Source organism: Marmota flaviventris, chromosome 1, assembly GCF_047511675.1.
Source record: "Marmota flaviventris isolate mMarFla1 chromosome 1, mMarFla1.hap1, whole genome shotgun sequence".
Lineage (NCBI taxonomy): Eukaryota > Metazoa > Chordata > Mammalia > Rodentia > Sciuridae > Marmota > Marmota flaviventris.
Genome location: NC_092498.1, coordinates 114160968 through 114181492, shown reverse-complemented (window position 1 = coordinate 114181492; position 20525 = coordinate 114160968). Strand labels below are relative to the sequence as shown.

At 44.9% G+C, this 20525-nt stretch overlaps 1 protein-coding gene and 1 long non-coding RNA gene across 3 annotated transcripts in view; one reads left to right on the top strand and one right to left on the bottom strand.

The window, feature by feature from the left end:
• LOC114082416 (uncharacterized) overlaps positions 1-20525 on the top strand; it is a 92600-nt gene that overhangs the window by 70006 nt on the left and 2069 nt on the right. For both annotated transcript variants that reach the window (XR_011708273.1, XR_011708269.1), the window contains exon 3: positions 18510-18600. This is a non-coding gene — a long non-coding RNA (uncharacterized lncRNA). The remainder of the gene's footprint in view (positions 1-18509; positions 18601-20525) is intronic.
• LOC139706684 (tetratricopeptide repeat protein 28-like) overlaps positions 14381-20525 on the bottom strand; it is a 90064-nt gene continuing 83919 nt past the window's right edge. The window contains exon 3 of the mRNA XM_071614980.1: positions 14381-17131. Coding sequence (XP_071471081.1) covers positions 17072-17131 — 60 coding nt within the window. The 3' untranslated portion in view covers positions 14381-17071. The remainder of the gene's footprint in view (positions 17132-20525) is intronic.

Here is a 20525-nt window from a genome sequence, read left to right as displayed (position 1 = left end):
GCCTTCTTTCTAGAAGTCTTCACTAACTCCTGCTGCTTTGCATAGACCACACCAGCTGTGCTGCGGTTTCTTGGCCTTGCTTGAAATTTTACTTCTCTGAATCTCTGAGTCCCTTCCCTGTTCTCCGTACTGGGGATTGAATCCATGAATCCATGGGTGCTATACCACTTTTAATTTTGAGACAGTCTTGCTAAGTCCCTGAGGCTGAACTTAAACTTGCCATCCTCCTGCCTCAGCCACAAGAGTGGCTACTTCTGTGTTTCTTCCTTTTCCTTCTCCTTCTCCTTCTTTTTTTTAATGTATTTTTTAGTTGTAGATGGACACCATATCTTTATTTTATTTATTTATTTTTATGTGGTGCTGAGGATCGAACTCAGTGCTTCACGAGTGCTAGGTGAGCTCTGTACCGCTGAGCCCCATCCCCATCCCCTTCTAAGTTTCTTGAACTAACAATTTCCTAAGGCCTACTCTGTGCTGGCCACAGTTCTAATTGCCATACACTTTGGGTGAACACAATACGAATAATTCCTCCCAAGTGTCCAAAGATGAGGCAACTGAGACTGCTGAGATGTGGTGATTGGGATGTGACTTTCCCACCTTGGGTCAAGCAAGATGATGTCAGGTTCTGTCCGGGCCCAGGGTTCTGGGGGCTGAGCTGGGCGTGGGTGAACTGCAGCTGTAGGGTGTGGGGTGCAGAGTCAAGAGGAATTGGAGTCTGAGCCCTGGATGAGGAAATCCAGGGAAAGTCCCAAGTGTCAAGTTTAGGAAAATAAATATTAAGCAAGAGTCAGATTAGGAGCCAGGGGTGGGCAGCTCAGAGCAAGATGGGCCAGAAGGCCCAGGAGGAAGGGCCAAAGATTCCCAGAGACATAGGGTCCAAGGGGCAGCCACTGTGTGGTACCCAGAAACCATAATATCAAATCACAAAGGGCAGCAGGAAAAGAGGCTGGTCCAGTATCCTGGGAGTCCCCAGGAGTTAGTGGTGGTGGGCAAGATGGTGGGGGACCACCCCCTCTCATTTCTCTCCTCCCTCCTCCCTCTGGGCACGAAGAGCTCTAAAATTAATCTCAGTTTTACTAAGTAGGAAATAGGTATGCAAAATAGTTTTGGGACATGCAATCTGATCATTCTCATTCTGTTTCCCATTTTTAAACCATATATTTTTTGTGTTGAAGTAACATGTGCCAAGAATTTGTTTTGCTTTTAGTCAAAGCAGATTAAAAAAAAAAAAAACTTTTTTTTAACTCCATCTGCTATTATTTTTATTTATTTATTTTTATGTGGTGCTGAGAATCAAACCCAGGGCCTCGCATGTGTGAGGCAAGCGCTCTGCCCCAGCCCCAGCCCCACAGCCCCGCAGCCCCGCTATTGCTATTTTTTGTCAAATGCTTCTGTGGACTTTTTTTTTTCTTTTCTTTTTTAATATTAGAAACTGAACCAAGGGCCTCCAACATGCTAAGTACGTGCTCTGCCACTGAGCTGCACCTGCAGCCCACTATGAACCATTTTTGATCACTGTCTAGAGCCTTCCTGCTCCAATTTGGGCTGCTTGTCCTCTCAGGCTGTGGAACAACCTTCCTGGATCTCATGTCTTCTTCTTTCTTGGGATGCTGCCTTGTTTTCCTGAAGCACATCTAGCCTTTCATTTCCTAAACATCTGCAATGTACCAACTTTTTGTGTGTGTGTGTGTGGGGGGGCTGCTGGGGGTTGAACCCAGGGCCTTTTGCATGAGAGGCAGGCACTCTACCAACTGAGGTATATCCCCAGCCCACAATGTACCAACTTTTTTATTTTATTTTTTTTAGTTGTACACTATACCTTTGTTTTTATTTATTATTTTTATGTGGTGCTGAGGATTGAACCCAGGGCCTCACACGCGTGAGCTGAGTGCTCTACTGCTGAGCCACAACCCCAGCCCATGTACCAACTTTTTAATAGTTCTATTTAGTTATGATTCACGTAACACACAGTTAGTCCGTATACAGTATGATTTCTTTTTGTTCTTTCTTTCTTTCTTTTTTCCCTTGTAACAGGTATTGATCTCAGGGGCATTTAACCACCGAGCCATATCCCCAGCCCTTTTTTATTTTTTATTTTGAGACAGAGTCTCCCTAAAATTGTTGAAGCTGGTCTCAAACTTGTGATCCTCCTGCCTTGGCCTCCCGAGTTCCTGGGATTATAGGCATACGCCATTTGGTCAAGTGGGTTTCATGGCTGTGAAACTATCCACACAAGCAATTTTTTAGAATATTTTCACCACCCAAACAGAAACTTCATATCCTTTTTTTTTCTTGTTTATTTATTTATTTTAGTTCTAGTTGGACACGGTACCTTTATTTTATTTATTTATTTATTTTTTTTTAATTTTTTATTGTTGGCTGTTCAAAACATTACATAGTTCTTGATATATCATATTTCACAATTTGATTCAAGTGGGTTATGAGCTCCCATTTTTACCCCATATACAGATTGCAGAATCACATCAGTTACACATCCATTGATTTACATATTGCCATACTAGTGTCTGTTGTATTCTGCTGTCTTTCCTATCCTCTACTATCCCCCCTCCCCTCCCCTCCCCTCCCCTCTTCTCTCTCTGCCCCCTCTACTGACATTCGTTTGTCCCCCTTGTATTATTTTTCCCCTTCCCCTCACTTCCTCTTGTATGTACTTTTGTATAACTCTGAGGGTCTCCTTCCATTTCCATGCATTTTCCCTTCTCTCTCCCTTTCCCTCCCACCTCTCATCCCTGTTTAATGTTAATCTTCTTCTCATGCTCTTCGACCCTACTCTGTTCTTAGTTACTCTCCTTATATCAAAGAAGACATTTGACATTTGTTTTTTAGGGATTGGCTAGCTTCACTTAGCATAATCTGCTCTAATGCCATCCATTTCCCTGTAAATTCTATGATTTTGTCATTTTTTAATGCAGAGTAATACTCCATTGTGTATAAATGCCACATTTTTTTTATCCATTCATCCATTGAAGGGCATCTAGGTTGGTTCCACAGTCTAGCTATTGTGAATTGTGCTGCTATGAACATCGATGTAGCAGTGTCCCTGTAGCATGCTCTTTTTAGGTCTTTAGGGAATAGACCGAGAAGGGGAATAGCTGGGTCAAATGGTGGCTCCATTCCCAGCTTTCCAAGAAATCTCCATACTGCTTTCCAAATTGGCTGCACCAATTTGCAGTCCCACCAGCAATGTACAAGTGTACCCTTTTCCCCACATCCTCGCCAGCACTTGTTGTTGTTTGACTTCATAATGGCTGCCAATCTAACTGGAGTGAGATGGTATCTTAGGGTGGTTTTGATTTGCATTTCTCTGATTGCTAGAGATGGTGAGCATTTTTTCATGTACTTGTTGATTGACTGTATGTCCTCCTCTGAGAAGTGTCTGTTCAGGTCCTTGGCCCATTTGTTGATTGGGTTGTTTGTTCTCTTATTGTCTAATTTTTTGAGCTCTTTGTATACTCTGGATATTAGGGCTCTATCTGAAGTGTGAGGAGTAAAGATTTGTCCCCAGGATGTAGGCTCTCGATTTACCTCTCTTATTGTTTCTTTTGCTGAGAAAAAACTTTTTAGTTTGACTAAGTCCCATTTGTTGATTCTAGTTATTAACTCTTGTGCTATGGGTGTCCTATTGAGGAATTTGGAGCCCGACCCCACAGTATGTAGATCGTAGCCAACTTTTTCTTCTATCAGACGCCGTGTCTCTGATTTGATATCAAGGATTTTTGTCATAGAGTACTTCAAGGTGAAAGCTAATAAATACATGCTATTTTAAATTTGCTGTTGATGTTTAGCACCCTACTTACCTTTTTAAAAAATATCTATTTTTTAGTTGTAGTTGGACACAATACCTTTATTTTTATTTATTTATTTTTATGTGGTGCTGAGGATCGAACCCAGGGCCTTGCATGTGCTAGGTGAGTGCTCTGCCACTGAGCCACGACCCCAGCCCCAAACTTCATATTCTTTAGCCACCATCCCCAACCCCTCTTATCACCCCCAAACCCAGTCCTAGGCAACCCCCTATCTATTGTTTATCTCTATGAATTTACCTTTACAGACATTTCATTATATACCAAATCAAATAATATGTGATTCTTTTGTGAATGGGCTCTTTCACTTTTGTTTTTATTCATGTTTATTTATTTATTGGTGCTGGGGATTGTACCAAGGTCCTCGTGCATGCTGAGGACGAGCTGGATCACTGAGGTATGGTCCAGCCCAGCAAAAAGTTTTCAAGGTTCACGTAGATTATGGCATGTATCAGTACCTCCTTTCTTGTTTATTTTATTTTATTTTTGTACTGGGGATTGAAACCACTGCGCTCTACCACTGACCTAGTATCATCCTCAGCCCCCATCTCTTTATATGTTTGATTTTGAGATCAAGTCTTGCTAAATTGCTGAGGCTGAACTTGAAGTTGCTGGGATTGCAGGCGTGCACCACTCCAGCTGGCTGAATTTGACTATTTTCAATACTTTCTGTAAGTGAGATCATGTACTATCTGTCTTTTTGTGGCTGGCTTATTTCACATGGCATAATATCCTCAAGGTTTATCAGAATTTCCTTCCTTTTAGCCAGGCGTGGTGGCACATGCCCATAATCCTAGCAACTCAGAAGTGAGGCAGGAAGATCTCAAGTTCAAGGTCAGCCTTGGCAATTTAGTGAGACCCTGTCTCAAAATTTAAAAAGATAAAAATAAAAAAGGGGGCTGGGGATGTGGCTCAGGGATTAAGCACTCCTGGTTTCAATACCCAATACCAAAATAATACTTGTTGGGGTAGCTGGCACAAAGACCCCCGAGAGACAGCTCTGGGTTCAAGCAAAGTTTATTGACTGAGAATATCTTCCAGGCTACCCTTCTGCAAGACACAGTAGCCTTTGTCACTTGAATGGAAGTTTATATATCTTTTGGACCAGAAACAAGAGCAAGCTAGAATTGACCTTGGGTGCAGGTGGTTGGGTAGCAACAGTTTTTTTTGTGTGTGTTTAGGGACTTTGGTGGGGACAAATACAGGAACAAGGTATCTGAAGTTTCTTGTTCTTGGCAGTTTACAAGTTTTGGTTTGGGGTCAAGATGGAGTTCCAGAACCAAACTGGAGTTACTAATGTCAAGGAACCTAACAATAATAATAATGCTATGAACATGGATGGACAGATATCTTCAGTCCTTGCTTTAAATTCTTTTGAGTATATATTCATCTTTTTTGGGTATGTATCGGTGATTGAACTCAGGGGCACTCAGCCACAGAGCCACATCCCCAGCCCTATTTTGTATTTAGAGACAGGATCTCACTGAGTTGCTTGGTGCCTCACTTTTGCTGAGGCAGGCTTTGAACTCAGTATCCTCCTGCCTCAGCCTCCCAAGCTGCTGGGATCACAGACATGAGCCACCTCAGCCAGCCTCATTCATTTTTTGATTACTGAATAATATTCCATTGTGTAGATAGACCACATTTCATTTATCCATTCTTCTGTTGATGGGCCCTGGGTTGTTTCTGCTTCTTGGCTATTATGAATAAGGTAGAAGGAACATTTGTGTACAAGTTTTTGGGTGACGTGTTCATTCCTTCTGGGCATATGCCTAGGAGTGGAATTTTGGGGTTGTCTGGTAACTCTGTGTTTTGAGTTGGAACTGACAGACTGTTTTCCAAAGCAGAGGTATCATTTTGCTTATTAGTTTTTGTGGTGTTGGGAATGGAATCCAGGGCCTTGCACATGGCAAGCACTTTACCACTGAGCTACACCCTGAGCCTCTGGATGTACCATTTTGAATTGAAGGTTGATTTTAATTCCTCCACATTGTCGCCAACACTTATTATTATTTTTTTTAAATATTTATTTATTTATTTATTTTTAGTTTTTGGCGGACACAACATCTTTGTTTTATGTGGTGCTGAGGATCGAACCCGGGCCGCACGCATGCCAGGCGAGCGCGCTACCGCTTGAGCCACATCCCCAGCTCATAACACTTATTATTATGTCTTTTGTATTATGGCCACTCATATAGTATCATCACTAGGCATTTTATTTAGTGAAGTGGTATCTCGTGTTTTTAAAATATTTTTTAATTATTGATGGACCTTTATTTTATTCATTTATTTATATGTGGTGCTGAGAATCTAACCCAGTGCCTCACGCATGCTAGATAGGCGCTCCACCACTGAGCCAGGTCTCACTATCTTAGGGCCTTGCTAATTTGCTGAGGCTGCCTTTGAACTCAGGATCCTTCTGCCTTGGTCTCCCAAGCCGCTAGGATTACAGGTGTGTGCCACTGCCCACGGCAATCCCTTTGTTCTTAATCCCGAGTTTTATCTCCATTCTCTGCCATTTCTGGGGTTCTGCTACAGTTTGGATTTGGAACATCCTCCAAAGTCTTGTTCCTGAGCTTGGCAGTATTTGGAGGTTGTGGAAACTTCAAGAGGTGGGGCCTAGTGGAAGGTCTTTATGGGATGGCTTTGAAGGGGATTGTGGGATCCCATGCTCTTCTTCCTCTCCTTCACTTCCTGACCCTCTGGGGAATGGTTTTGCTCTGCAATATGCTCCTGCCATGACGCTTGGCCACAGGCCTGAAGCCATGGGATCAAACAATCATAGACAGGAAACTCCACAACCATGAGCCAAAATAAACCCAAACATGAGCCAAAATAAACCTTTTCTGTTTATAATTTGATTATCTCAGATGTTTGTTATAGTGAATGGAAGCTGACAAATACAGGTCCCCAAATTGACTCAATTTTTCCCTATTTCAATATGGAAGTTTCTAAGGAACCAAATAATAGACTGAAATCTGTTCGCTTTTCACCAGACATATCATACCACATTATCCCTTAAGACTTTCTACCATGCCTCAAACATGGGTTGCTAGGATTTAGTAAATAAATTCCCAATTAAATTTGAGTCTCATGCAATGATGCAATATGTGGGACAGACTTGCACTAAAAATGATTTGTTTCTCTGAAATTCAAATTGAATTGGATGTCCTGCCCTTTATCTGATAGTCTGACACACACAGCCAGCCTTTCTTGCTCCCTTCACCTGTGCGAGCCCAGTGCCAGGGTCTGGGCGCTAATTTGATCCTTCCAAAGATCCGAGGGGGGTCGTTCCCATCTCAGCATTCCGTGAGCAGGAAGTCCTGCCTTGAGGGTTAAGCAATCTGCTCAAAGTCACATAAGGAACAAGTGGCAGAGGCAGATAGATGAGGCAAGAGCCAGACAAACGGTTGTGGCAGGATGGAAATCCAGGGCCTCTAACTGCAAAACCGCCACAAGTGACCACTATGTTAAAGTCCCTCCCAAGAGACAGTGAAACTCAACATCATGCTTTGGGAGGAGGCTCCTTCCATTCAGAGTATAAAAGTTCTCTGAAATAAACTGATATAGAAAAGCCCCACATGGGACTAATAATGCAGCCTCCCCTCCTCCAGAAAGTGCATTCATGAAAACAACTGATGAAGGATGGGAAAACAGTTGAGTAGGGTAACACATTTAAAAATGGGGGCAGATGTAGCTCAGTGGCAGAGTTTCTCACACGTGGGAGGCACTGGGCTTGATCCTCAGCACTATATAAAAATAAAATAAATGTATTGTGTTTATCAACAACTAAAAAAATTATTTTTAAAGAGAGAGAGAGAGAGGGAGGAGAGAGAATTTTTTAATATTTATTTTTCAGTTTTTGGCGGACACGACATCTTTGTTTGTATGTGGTGTTGAGGATCCAACCCGGGCCTCACGCATGCCAGGCGAGCGCGCTACCCCTTGAGCCACATCCCCAGCCCTAAAAAAAATTTTTTAAATGAATGACCAACATGTATTGAAGCATCACATGGTAAATATATTAAAAAAAAAATTTTAAGAGAGAGAGAGAGAATTTTTTTTAATATTTATTTTTTAGTTTTCAGCAGACACAACATCTTTGTTTGTATGTGGTGCTGAGGATCGAACCCGGGCCGCACGCATGCCAGGCGAGCGCGCTACCGCTTGAGCCACATCCCCAGCCCAATATACTCAAATTTTATATCACTTTTTTTTTTTTTTTGGTACCAGGGATTGAACCCTAGGGCATTCAACCACCAAGCCACATCCCAGCCCTATTTTGTATTTTTTTTAGAGACAGTTGCTTAGGGTGTCACCGTTGTTGAGGCTGGCTTTGAATTCACCATCCTCCTGCCTCAGCCTCCAGAGCCACTGGAATTACAGGCATGCACCACTGTGCCCGGCTACTCAAATTTTATATATCAATTAAAAAAATTTAAAAGGTGGGGGAACCCACTTGCAACTGAAAAAAAAATAATAAAAACAGATTGAGCCTAGATACATTCATCAGCTAAAATGCTGACCTCTTTCCAGGACACTTCCTCCCCACCCCCACCCCACCCCAGCCACAGCACTAGGGGTTGCACCCAGGGCTTCCTGTATGCTAGGTAAATTCTCTGTCACTGAGCTACACATCCAGCCCTTTTAATTTTGTTTTAAGACAGTGTCTCAGCTGGGCACTGTGGCGCTTACCTGTCATTCCAGCAGCTCAGCAGACTGACACAGGAGGATCCCAAGTTCAAAGCCAGCCTCAGCAGTTTAGTGAGGCCCTAAGCAACTTAGCAGACCCTGTCTCAAATAAATAAATAAATAAATAAATAAAAATAGTGTCTCCTTATCTTGACCAGGTGGGTTCCCACCTGTGATCCTCCTCCCTCTGCTTCCTGAGCAGCTGGGGGTTACAGGCTGTGCTCTTGTTAAGTAGAACTCTGCAGGAAAACCTTGGATTTGGATTGGGCATCTGTCCTGGGCCCCTAAGCCCAAGCCAACACGGAATTTCATCCCAGTAATTGAGCTCTGGTTGGTTGTGGAAGATGGGGTGGTCATGACCTAATGGACCTGGAAGCCATTAACTAGTGAATCTGTCACCGTTGACAGGGTGATGGAGGGGCGGTCGCTGACTCAGCTGTTTCCTATTTCGCACCTGTTTTTCTTTTTTTGTTCTGCTGAGCTGGGGTGGACCCAGGCTCAGACCCACCTTCAGCCCCAGCCCCTCTGTTTTTCGACAAAGGCTGAAGATGACCTGTTGGGAGTTCTCAGAACCCCCTCTGTTCCGGGGACTCCCAGCTCACTGATGGTCTGTCTGCTGCACTCGCTCAGGGGAGCTCTACTAAACTGAATTGGTCCAGGGATCTTCCTGTTTGCACCCCAAAGGAGGCTTGTCCCTGGGGAGCAGTGACCCTCCCTTCCCCTCCCCCCCCGCCCCCCCCCCCCCCCCCCGCACTGGCCACCGCACTCTGCCTTCCACCTGCGGTTGGTTTTTCTATGGCCTGGTAAAATCCCACACCTCTCCACCAAGAAGGAGAGGGAGGAGGACAAAACGCAACAGGAGGTGAGGTCAGATGCAGCCAGAGGATCCCGCCCAGAAGGAAAACATTCCTGAGGACGAGGTGACTTGCCTCCTCCTGTTCGCAGAGGCCCCGCTCAGCCCGTGGTGGGGTGCCCGGGCGGCGGGTGAGCCCCGGGTTTTCCCTTATCAACAAAGCACCATTCATTGGCGAGGCTGAAAGAGAGGCCCCGCAGCTGGCGTCTCTCTACCAGTGACATTGACATAAAGGCCAAAGTAAATGTCAGCATCCTGGAAACCGCAGCAGGTGCTTCAAATGCAAGAAGAGCAGAGGCTGGGGAGGGGGGGCGGGGCACAGCCACCAGCGGCCAAGTAGCACCTACTCAGAATTCATTTGAAAGGATCACAGAACCTGTGATTTCTGGCTTCTGGAGGCCATCTATCAGGGATCCTTTTCTCTTTCTTTTCGTTTCTTTTTCTTTCTTCTTCTTCTTTTTTTTTTTAACTTAACCATATCCTGGCCCTTTTTTATGTTTTATTTTGAGACAGGTTCTTGCTAAGTTGCTGAGGCTGGCTTTGAACTTGTGATCCTCCTGCCTCAGCCTCTCCCGCAGCTGGGATTACAGGTGTGTGAGCTGCCATGCCTGGCTTCATGAATCCTTCTGCTAATTTTTTTTTTTTAATTGCTGGGTTGTTTTGGACAATTTCTGACATTTTCTAACCAGGTTCTTGGTCAGTATCATCTCCTTAGCATCTACTACATAGTGTGGTTTGGCACATATTAGGTGAACAATAAAAAAATTTTGGAATGAGAGCTGGGCTTTTTGGAATGTCACACACTTGTCCTAGTTACTTGGAAGGTCGAAGCAGGAATGTTGCTTGAGCCCAGGAGTTTTGAGACCTGAACAGCAAAGCAAGACCCCATCTCAAAAACAAATAAACAAACAAACAAAAACAATTAAAAGTAAAACAAAAAACAAAACAAAAAAAAACAGAATTAACCATCTGTTATTACTGGTTCTAAAAGTGGTATCATAAAACCACTGTATTTTGCAGAACTAAAGGGAAAGGGGAAAAAAATAACTAATCAGATAAGAAGTGAGCTCCCATAAGTGCTATACCAGGTTGGTTTATATGCACAACCCACATCCCTAATCATCACAATTACCTTAAAAGTTATCATGTTATTGATTTTATAAATGAGAACACTTATGCTCACAGAGGTACCCTGCTATCTGCCAGAACACAGAGGTCCAAGCCTCTCATTTGGAGATTGAGGAAGCAGAAGCCCAAGCAGTTAGGGATCCTTTTTTTTATGTTTAATTTGTTATTTTTAGACATACATGACAGTAGGGTATATTTTGACATATTATACATACATCGAGTACAACCATTCTTGTGGTTGTACACATCAGGGATCTTGACCCAAGTGACAGAGCTAGCCTAGTTAGTGACCTTCCTAGAATGTCCCCAGTTCCAGAAGGCATAGTGTAATGATTCTAGAAGCAAAATGATCATTTGTGTCCAAGTCACAACACAAAAACTTTCCAGGGGCTGGGGTTGTGGCTCAGTGGTACAGCACTTGCCTAGCATGTGTGACGCTTTGGATTCAATTCTCAGCACTGCATATAAATAAATAAAATAAAAGTCCCTTGACAACTAAAAAAAAAATTTTTTTTTTAAAATTTTTGTACCAGAGATTGAACTCAGGGGTAGTGGACCACTGAGACACATCCTCAGCCCTATTTTATATTTTGTTTAGAGACAGGATCTCACTGAGTTGCTGAGCACCTCGCTGTTGCTGAGGCTGGCTTTGAACTCAGGATCCTCCTGCCTCAGCCTCCTGAGCTGAGCCACTGGGATTACAGGTATATGCCACTGTGACTGGCCATGAAAAAAACTTCTCAAAGGTTGAGTGTTGTTTAAAATAATAATAATAATAATAATAATAATAATAATAATAATAATAATGCAGCCTCCCAGGAAGGTTTTAGGCAAATGAGCCAAGGACTCTAGGGGGCTTCAAATCGGCAGCTCAGTGGGTGGGCAGGAATCCAGCAGGACTTCCAGAAGCCTGATAAGGCTGGTGCTGGAGCCACAGGGACTGGCCAGTGTATCTGGCTGTGTCACTTGTATCCTTTCTGTGCTTCAGATGTGTAAGTCATTAGGAAGGGACCAGGTGCCTGCCAGATGCTCTGTCTGGAGAGACACATTCAGTCCAGAATAATCCCTGAGTGCTCACAAGTGGCTTGGAGGGGACAAAGGCACCTAAGGTGAATGCCCTGTTTCTTTCTCTGAAGAGGTGACAAACCATCCTGGCTGGTTGGCATTGTCCTAATGTAAGTGCTAAAACTCCCCCACCCCAGGAAACCCCTCAGTTCTGTCACCTGTGTGGGTCTTGATGGGAGAGGAAAACATTTATGCAATAGTGACATGGTCCATAGGGTAGCTCGCCATTCTAGCTTGAACACAGAGAGCCCAGCGGACTCAGGACAAGGGTGTTGTGCCATCCATACCAGAGTTGATAGCAAAAAGAACCAGCACCAGCCCCGCTCCCGGGGCTGGTGGTGGAGCTCAGGGTAGAGCATTTGCCTAGCATGTGTGAAGCCCTGGATTCAATCCCGGCACCATGAAGAAAAGAAAAGAAAAATCAGAGCATGCCTGTCTTCCCAGTGGCTCAGGAGGCTGAGGCAGGAGGATTGTGAGTTCCAAGCCAGCCTCAGCAACTTAGTGAGGTACTAAGCAACTCAGTGAGACCCTGTCTCTAAATAAGTACAGAAAAAGGGCTGGGGATGTGGCTCAGTGGTTAAAAGCCCCTGAGTTCAATCCCTAGTACTGAAAAAGCAAACAAAGAAAAGAAAAACCAGGAATACTAATTCTTCCCTGCAGCCGCATTCTAGAGATTGAATCCAGGCCTTGTGCATGCTACCAATTACTTTACCCTTGAGCTACATCCCAGTCCTTTTCAGACTTGTTTTGAAACAGGCTTTCACTGTGCTGCCCAGGCTGACCTTGAAATTGAGATCCTCCTGCCTCAGCTTTCCCAGTTGCTGGGATTATAGGCATGTGGCACTATGCCCAGCTTAATGGTTCATGGTTTTTCTTTCTTTTTGACCAGTGTTGGGGATTGAGCCCAGGGCCTTGTTCACACTACTAAGCAGTCTACCACTGGGCTCCATCCCTAGTCCCTGCCTTCTTTATTTAAAATTTGGTTATTTTGTTCATCATGGATTTTTTTGCATTAATTTAAAAATACTGTATCAAGTATTATTTATCTTGATTACTAAATTTTCTGGTTTGCTCCTTAAATCCTGCACCTGTACATCTCACCTGCCTTACCCTCATCCCGGTCCTATAGGGCAGCCCTAAGTGCTGCCCATAAGTCTTTACGACCAGGAACAATTGCTTGGCATTTGTCTGAACACCCACTGACAGGACTCCACAGCCTTCAGCTTTCTTCCTGGTCTCATAACTTCCTGTACTTTCATAACTGGGTGTTGTAGAAATAGGACCAGGAGGGCTGGAGTGTGGCTCAGTGGTATGTGTGAGGCACTGGGTTCGATTCTCAGCATCACCACATATCAATAAATAAAATAAAGATCCTTTGACAACTAAAAAATATTTTTAAAAAAGAAAAGAAAGAAAGAAATAGGACCAGGAAGCTGGATGTGGTGGCGCACACCTGTCATCCCAGCAGCTTGGGAGGCTGAGGCAGGAGGATCGCGAGTTCCAAGCCAGCCTCAGCAAGAATGAGGTGCTAAGTAGCTCAGTGAGACCTGTCTCTAAATATAATATTAAAAGGGCTGGGGATGTGGCTCAGTGGTCAAGTGCCCCTGAATTCAATGCCCGGTACCCCACCCCCAAGGAAAAAAAAAAAAAGAAATAGGACCAGGAGGCAGATGAGGTCTGAGACAGTTGGCAGGGGAAGAGGAAGTATCAGAGACAGCAGGCAGTGGGAGACAGATGTAGATCTAGATGAAGTAAACTTCAAGGAATTGGCTTATGTGATTGTGGAAGCTGCAAGTCTGAAGCCTACAGGACAGACCAGCAGGCTAGGATCATCAGCAGAAGAGACAGAAATTCTTCTTTTGGGAGAATTCTCAGTTTTGCTCTGAATGAAGAAGGCCTTTTTGTTTGTTTGGTACCAAGGATTGAACTCAGGGGCACTCGACCACTGAGCCACATCCCCAGCCCTATTTTGTATTTTATTTAGAGACAGGGTTTCACTGAGTGGCTTAGGGCCTTGCTTTTGCTGAGGCTGGCTTTGAACTCGTGATCCTCCTGCCTCAGCCTCCCCAGCCACTGGGATGACAGGCATGTGCCACCGAGCCCGGCTGAAGAAGGCCGTTTCATGACTGGAAGAGGCCCATTCAGTTACCTCCTTGACTTAAAGTCGACTGATTGTAGGTATTAACCACATCTACAAATTACCTTCATGGCACACTTGAATTAGAATTTAATTGAATAACTGGGACTTATGCCTGGCCAGGTTGACACACAGAACCACCACAGGAAGGAAACTGGTCCGGGGAAGTTGTGTAGATTGCTCAAGATGATCCTGAAAATGTGCTACGGGCAATCACAAGGTCCACCTTCTCCCATGTGACTTGCAATGCTCAGGTCTCTGGAGAAATTCCTGGGGTCTCAGAAGAGCAGGATCCTAATCTCACGGGTGACTGTACCTTTCATGCCATTGTCAATTTGTGTGCACCTCCTACTAGATTGTGAAACCTTCAAGACAAAGTCCATGTGAGTATCTTTTATTGTCTTTGGAGCTAACACAGAGCCCTCTATGTGGTGGGCATTCAGCGCATACTTGCAGAATTCGGGAATCATTAATAGTTGTTTTTTGTTTTTGCTATACTGGGGATTGAACATCGGGACACTTTACCACTGAGCTACCCCACAGCCCTTCTTTTTTTTATTTTTTATTTTTTTGTAGTTGTAGTTGGGCACAGTACCTTTATTTCATTTGTTTGTTTTTATGTGGTGCTGAGGATCGAACCCAGGGCCTCACACGTGCTAGGCGAGCTATCTACCACTGTGCCACCGCCCCCACCCTCTGTAAGTCCTTCTAACTCTAACTTCTTGATACCCCCAGGAGGTGGGTCCTACTATTAACCTTGGTTTCTGATAGGAAAAAAAGAGGCTCTGAAAAGTTAAAGATGAGTCTAGGATCACCGAGTTTGTAAGGGGTGAATCTCAAACTTGAACCTCGCAATGAACTCCACCATCTGGTACCTAACCACCCACTGCACTGCCCAGGTGAACTGCCCCTGAAGCCTGGACCACAGACACAGTCGACTTGGTTTCCTCCACACTGGAGTCAGGAAGGGCGAGGTGCTCATGATGGCATCACTGGGACCAGAGCTCTGGGTCCCACACCCCCTGTCATGGCTACATTCTCCTGCTCCTCTCTCCTGGGAGCTGGCGAGCCCTGCCAGGGCCTCCCTGTGCTATTTACTCAGTGAGGTGTGGACTCGGCCTGGTTTCTGGGCTGTTGTTTGCAAAGTAAATGTCACCGAGGCCCCACCAATCTACACTCCCAACCAAGGAATGGGAACAAAGACCGAGAGGAACATATTTTTGCTGCTTTCAGATGCCCCGACTTGAGTTTTCAGTTTCTGTCTCTTAAAATGAAATCAGGGGCTGGGGGCGGAGCTCAGTGGTAGAGTGCTCCCTTAGCATGTGCAGGGCCCTGAGTTTGATTCCCAGCAGAGAAAGAAGCAGGAAAAAAAAAAAAAAAAAAGGAATAAAGAGCAAATTGGAGGTGTACCTGAGAAGGGTCACATCTCAGGAACAGTGGAACTGGCTTCTTTTCATGCCTGTGTAAACTCCAGGGCACTGAGCAAGGTCTAACCAGGGATCTAGATTTGAACCTCCATTCTACCACTGACTAGTTGTGTGACCTTGACCTTGGCCTTAACCTCTCCAGGCCTCATCTCCCTTCTCTGGGAAACAGAGCCAGTTCCTAACTTACAGAAATAAAAGAGAGCCCGGATGGATGTGAGGGTGCAGACAGTACATGGCTCACATCAAGCTTCATTAGCCACTGTTCCTAATATTCAGGTCACGCATCCACGTGGGTGTCTCTTTACAAATAAGGATGCTTTAGAGTAAAGCAGACCAAAACAGGGCTTCGTGTTCTCTGCTACTCTGATTTCCTAGCTTCTTCCTGGAAAGGGACTCCAAGAACTTTTAGAAATAGTTCATAAACATGGGAGATTTTAATCTGCAAAACCAGATGGACTTTCTCTCTTTCTGAAGCAGCTGGAAGCAAACCTGCTCCCTCGGTAGCTCTACCTTCCTGACCAATTTCCAACCGCAGTTCCTGTTCTGAACCCGGATCTGCAAATAAGAGCATTCATTGGAAGGGAGGTTCAGGGCCTCTGGGATTTCATCAGCTGCCAGCTCTCCCAGGAGACTCGGTGACACCCGTCAAGCCAGTGACCAAGGCCAGAAGGCAAGCGGTTCAAGGCCTACCGCCAGGCAACTTCCTTTTGAGTTTTGAAGCCAAGCAGTACACATCTAAAGAAATGCCAAGGAGGAAATATGGATTTATTGTTGCCAAGCCAATTGGGCTGCAGAGAGAAGAATAATACTGAAAGGTCCGCCTTCTGGTTGTGCAAAGCGAAGAGGAGGACAGGGGCAGGGAGCAAGCTTGGGTTCCATCTCAGTCTCCTACCCCAAGAGGTAACCTCCCCTGGGATTCCAGGGAGAGCAACAGTGCTGCCCAGGCCCAGAGACCCAGTGTTCCCTCCCACTGCTCTAGGGAGACCCTCAAAGCAGAGAAGTGGGGACAATGCAGAATTTAAAGCTAAAAGAAGGGGTGGGAGCCAGGTGTGGTGGCACACGCCTGTCATCCCAGCAGCTCAGGAGGCTGAGGCAGGAGGATCACAAGATCAAGGCCAGCCTCAGGAACAGCAAGACCCTAAGCAGATCAGTGAGACCCTGTCTCTAAATAAAATGCAAAATAGGGCTGGGGATGGGGCTCCGCGGTCCAGTGCCCCTGAGTTCAATCGCCAGTGTCCCCCCCAAAAAAAGAAGCAAGAAGGGTTAGGATAGACTCTCTTTCCCTGTCATACACCTGCCCCGTCCTCTCCTGTTATTATTCTGGGGCTTCATACTTCTCAAAAAATAAATATGAGGGTAGGAAAGGGAAAGAGACAGTTAAAATCAGAATGCAGAAATTCAGAAGGGTCTTACACTGTCTTGGGCACAGTAGCAGGTGTTAAAGGTTTTATATATAATATATGGTCAGTTTCAGGTCATTTTTGGCACCAGATAAACATTATTTCCTTATTGAGATTTTATCCCAGGTGCCAGGTGGCATCTAGCTTTTTTAGCAGGGAAAAGGGAGACAGGAGGGAAAACAGAGCTAAATCCTGTGTAAGCCCTTATCCATCCTTCAAAGTCCACGCAAACACGTCCTCTTTTATGAAGCCTTCCCCGATGGCCCTGTGATGGCTGGGTCTGGTTATTCTGCACCGGAACTGTCTACGGGACTTGTCTTCTAGCTACTCCTCCCGGAGAGCAGCATAAAGGCAGCACCGTGTGCAGGATGAATGCATGACCTCCAACCAAGGCCTGCTGGCTGGGACGCTGATCAGGATGCTGGAAATACCAGTTTATTTACCCTGAACACCAAGTCAGAAAGCACTGAATGTGCAGCCGTGAGCACAGGTGCAGGGGAGCATTCAGGAGAAACTCAGGTCAATACGTCATCTTCCCCCTCCCTTCAGCTCCTGGGGTGTGTGTGGAACACTGGATCAAAGGTAGGGGAGTGGGGCCAGATGCCCTATGAAAAAGAGAAAAAAGGGAGAGAGATTAGGGAAGAGGTCAATATTTAATTTTATTTATTTATTTATTTATGAGTATGGGGGATTGAACCCAGAGGCTCTCAGCCACTGAGCCACATCCCCAGCCATTATTTATATTTTATTTAGAGACAGGGTCTCCCTGAGTTGCTTAGGGCCTTGCTAAATTTCTGAGGCTGGCCTTGAACTCACGATCCTCCTACCTCAGCCTCCTGAGCCACTGACATCCAATATTTTTGAATTAAATTTAGATGAAACACTTTCAGCAATCCTGAGCAAATCTGGGTTTTTTTTTTTTTTTTCTTTCTTTTTGGTAGTACTGGGAATTGAACCCAGGTCTTCTGTTGAGCTACATCCCAGCTCTTTTTATTTATTTATTTATTTTAAAATTTTGAGACAGGGTCTGGTTAAGTCGCTGAGGCTGGCCTTCAACTTGGGATGTTCCTGCCTCAGCCTCCTGAGTGGCTGGGATCACAGGTGTGCGCCCCTGCACCTGGCCAAATCTGATTTTTCAGGGCCCTGCAGAAAATTTTTAATATGCAAAATGTTTATTCCCATCCAAAGCTGTGAACGGGCCAGCTACTTCTTTACCCCTTTATGTTCTAGAAGGTAAGAAAAAAATTATATTCATAGACCACTGGAGTTGCCAAGGAACGAGGTCACCTGGCGGGTGAATCTGAAGGACCCCGTCCTTCTTGCAGGTGTCTGTGGGTTATCAGAGAATCTTCGCCTGTTTCTTCTGCGCTTGCGCCCTCTGTACAGAGCCCCCAAGGAGCCCTTTCCGAGGTTCTGAGCCAGAGGTTCTGAGCCTGCATGTGTTCCAGACACCGACTCGTGCGGTTCCTGTGAGCTGAGGGGCTGTTTCTGAGCAGGTGGATGTCTCAAACAGGGGTTCCTTCTAGTTTCTGTCACCTCCTCTCCATATCTCAGCATTATTTCCCAAAGTGAAGTCAGATGGGGACAGGCCACCTTTGTCCTGGAGCCCTGAATTATAAACATTAAACTCTTTCCTGTATTCCAGGCAGGCTCCTCGGCTGTTTTCACACACATTTCCACCTTTTCCCATAAAAACAAATAACAATGGGGGAAAAAAAGAGTTCTTGAGAAGGTTAATGCCTCACTAAGTTGCTGAGGCTGGCCTTCAACTTGCAATCCTCCTACCTCAGCCTCCAGAGTCACTGGGATTACAGATGTGTACCATGGCGCCTGGCTGAAAATGATCATTGTATAAAACAACAGTCTCATTTTAAAAGAAACTTTATTATTTGTCATGCAGGGGATGGAACCCAGGTTTTTGAGCATGCTAGGCACAGAATCGCATTTTAAAACTGCAGATCACAACCTCCTCCTCTTTCCCAGATGTGACAGCCGCCTGGAGCCACCGACCCACAGTGATGGTGCAATCCAAACCCCTCCCCTGGAATCCTGCAGTTGCAGCCACAGGTCACAGGTCTGTGTGTTCAGCAAATGTTTGTAGTCCTCTGCTGAGAATTTTATTTCAGGCCACAGTAACAGGGCAGCTAATTGGCAGCCTGTCTCAGGGTCTGGTCCACCCGGAGGCCAGGCAGGCATTCTGTTCTCAGGTGGGGGAGGGGGCAACTGGAGAAAACTCATCTGGTGTCCATCACTTTGACTTGTTTGCTGCTTCATGGACCTCACCCTTGCTTGGGACCAATGATCAAAATTCATATTTACTTAGACTTTATTTTATTTCATTTCATTTCATTTTATTTTTTTGGTGCCTGGGATTTAACCCAGGGGTGCTTAACCACTGAGTCATATCCCCAGTCCTTTTTATATTTTATTTTGAAACAGGGGGTTGCTGCTTTGCTTAGGGCCTTGCTAAATTGCTGAGGCTGGCTTTGAACCTGTGATCCTCCTTCCTCAGCCTCCCCAGCCCCTGGGATTACAGGCAGGCGCCACTGCTCCCAGTTTCATTTTATTTTTTAAAGAAATGACATCTCACTCTGTTGCCCAAGCTGACCCCAAACTCCTGGGCTTACGAGATCCTTCTCCCTCAGCTTCTTGAGTAACTGGGACCACAGGGGCACACCACTGTGCACCACATCCCCAGCCCAACCTTTATTTTTATTTATCTTTTTTATGCAGTGCTGAGGATTGAACCCAGTGTCTCACGTGTGCTTGGCAAGTGCTCTACCACTGAGCCCCAGCCCCAGCCCTGTGCCCCACTTCTTAGACATACTTTAAGAACTCCGGGGCTGGGGATGTGGCTCAAGCGGTAGCGCGCTCGCCTGGCGTGCGTGCGGCCGGGGTTCGATCCTCAGCACCACATACAAACAAAGATGTTGTGTCCGCCGAAAACTGAAAAATAAATATTGAAATTCTCTCCCTCTCTCTCTCTCTCTCTCTCTAAAAGAACTTGGATACACCATTGTTCCACTTAGACTGAGAACCCTCAAAATTCTTGGCTCCTGAATATCTACATATGCAGATGAGACTAATGATAGTTTAAGAAGAGTTTGAAAAAGTTTGTTGGCATTAGGGTGGAATACCTTTGGCAATAAAGTAATAATAACAGTAACAATGATTATAACAGTTATATCATGTGCTTTCTCTATGTCATGCACTGTGCTAAATACATTATCTTATTAGATACTCAATTTTAGCCAGGTGTGGTGGGGCACACCTGTAATCCCAGCTACCTAGGAGCCTGAGGCAGGAGGATCAAAAGTTCAAACCAGCTTTCGAAACTTAGCAAGGCTCTAAACAACTTAGTAAGACCCTGTCAAAAAAAAAAAAAAAAAAGAAAAAGAAAAAATGCTGGGGATATTGCCCAGTGGTTATGCTCCCTGGCTTCAACCCTTGGTACCAAAACCAAACAAAAATCAAACCAACAACAAAAAAAAAAACCCCTCAATCCTCATTTTACAGCCAAGGAAACAGTCTCAGGAAGATTGAGCAACTCATTCAAGGTTATCCAACTAGTGTGTTTTTAACTACAGCTGAAAACCTACCCGAATCCATCATTTCACATTCAAACATTCCCTGCCCCCATCTTGCAGTGACAGACATATGGTGTACGATTGGAAGATGAACAGACGGATGATGGAAGGTCTCTTCCAGGGTCCTCTGGGATTTAGATTCAATTCTACTTCCTCCTCCAACCCTGAAACTTTTCTCTTCTCATATCCCTTTTATTCACCAAACCAGAGTTTGGTCTATATTTACCCAGCTGACTCTTGAAACCACATAAATTCTGGGTGTTTTCATAAAAAAAAATATGAAAGAACTAAAAAAATATGGTTTGCAGTCTTTTTCCACATGAATATTAGATGTGCAAAGTCAGTTATAAATAAAGGGAAGAATTCTTCTCTTTTTCTCTTTTCCCTATGCTGAGAATCCCTAGGCCACTCT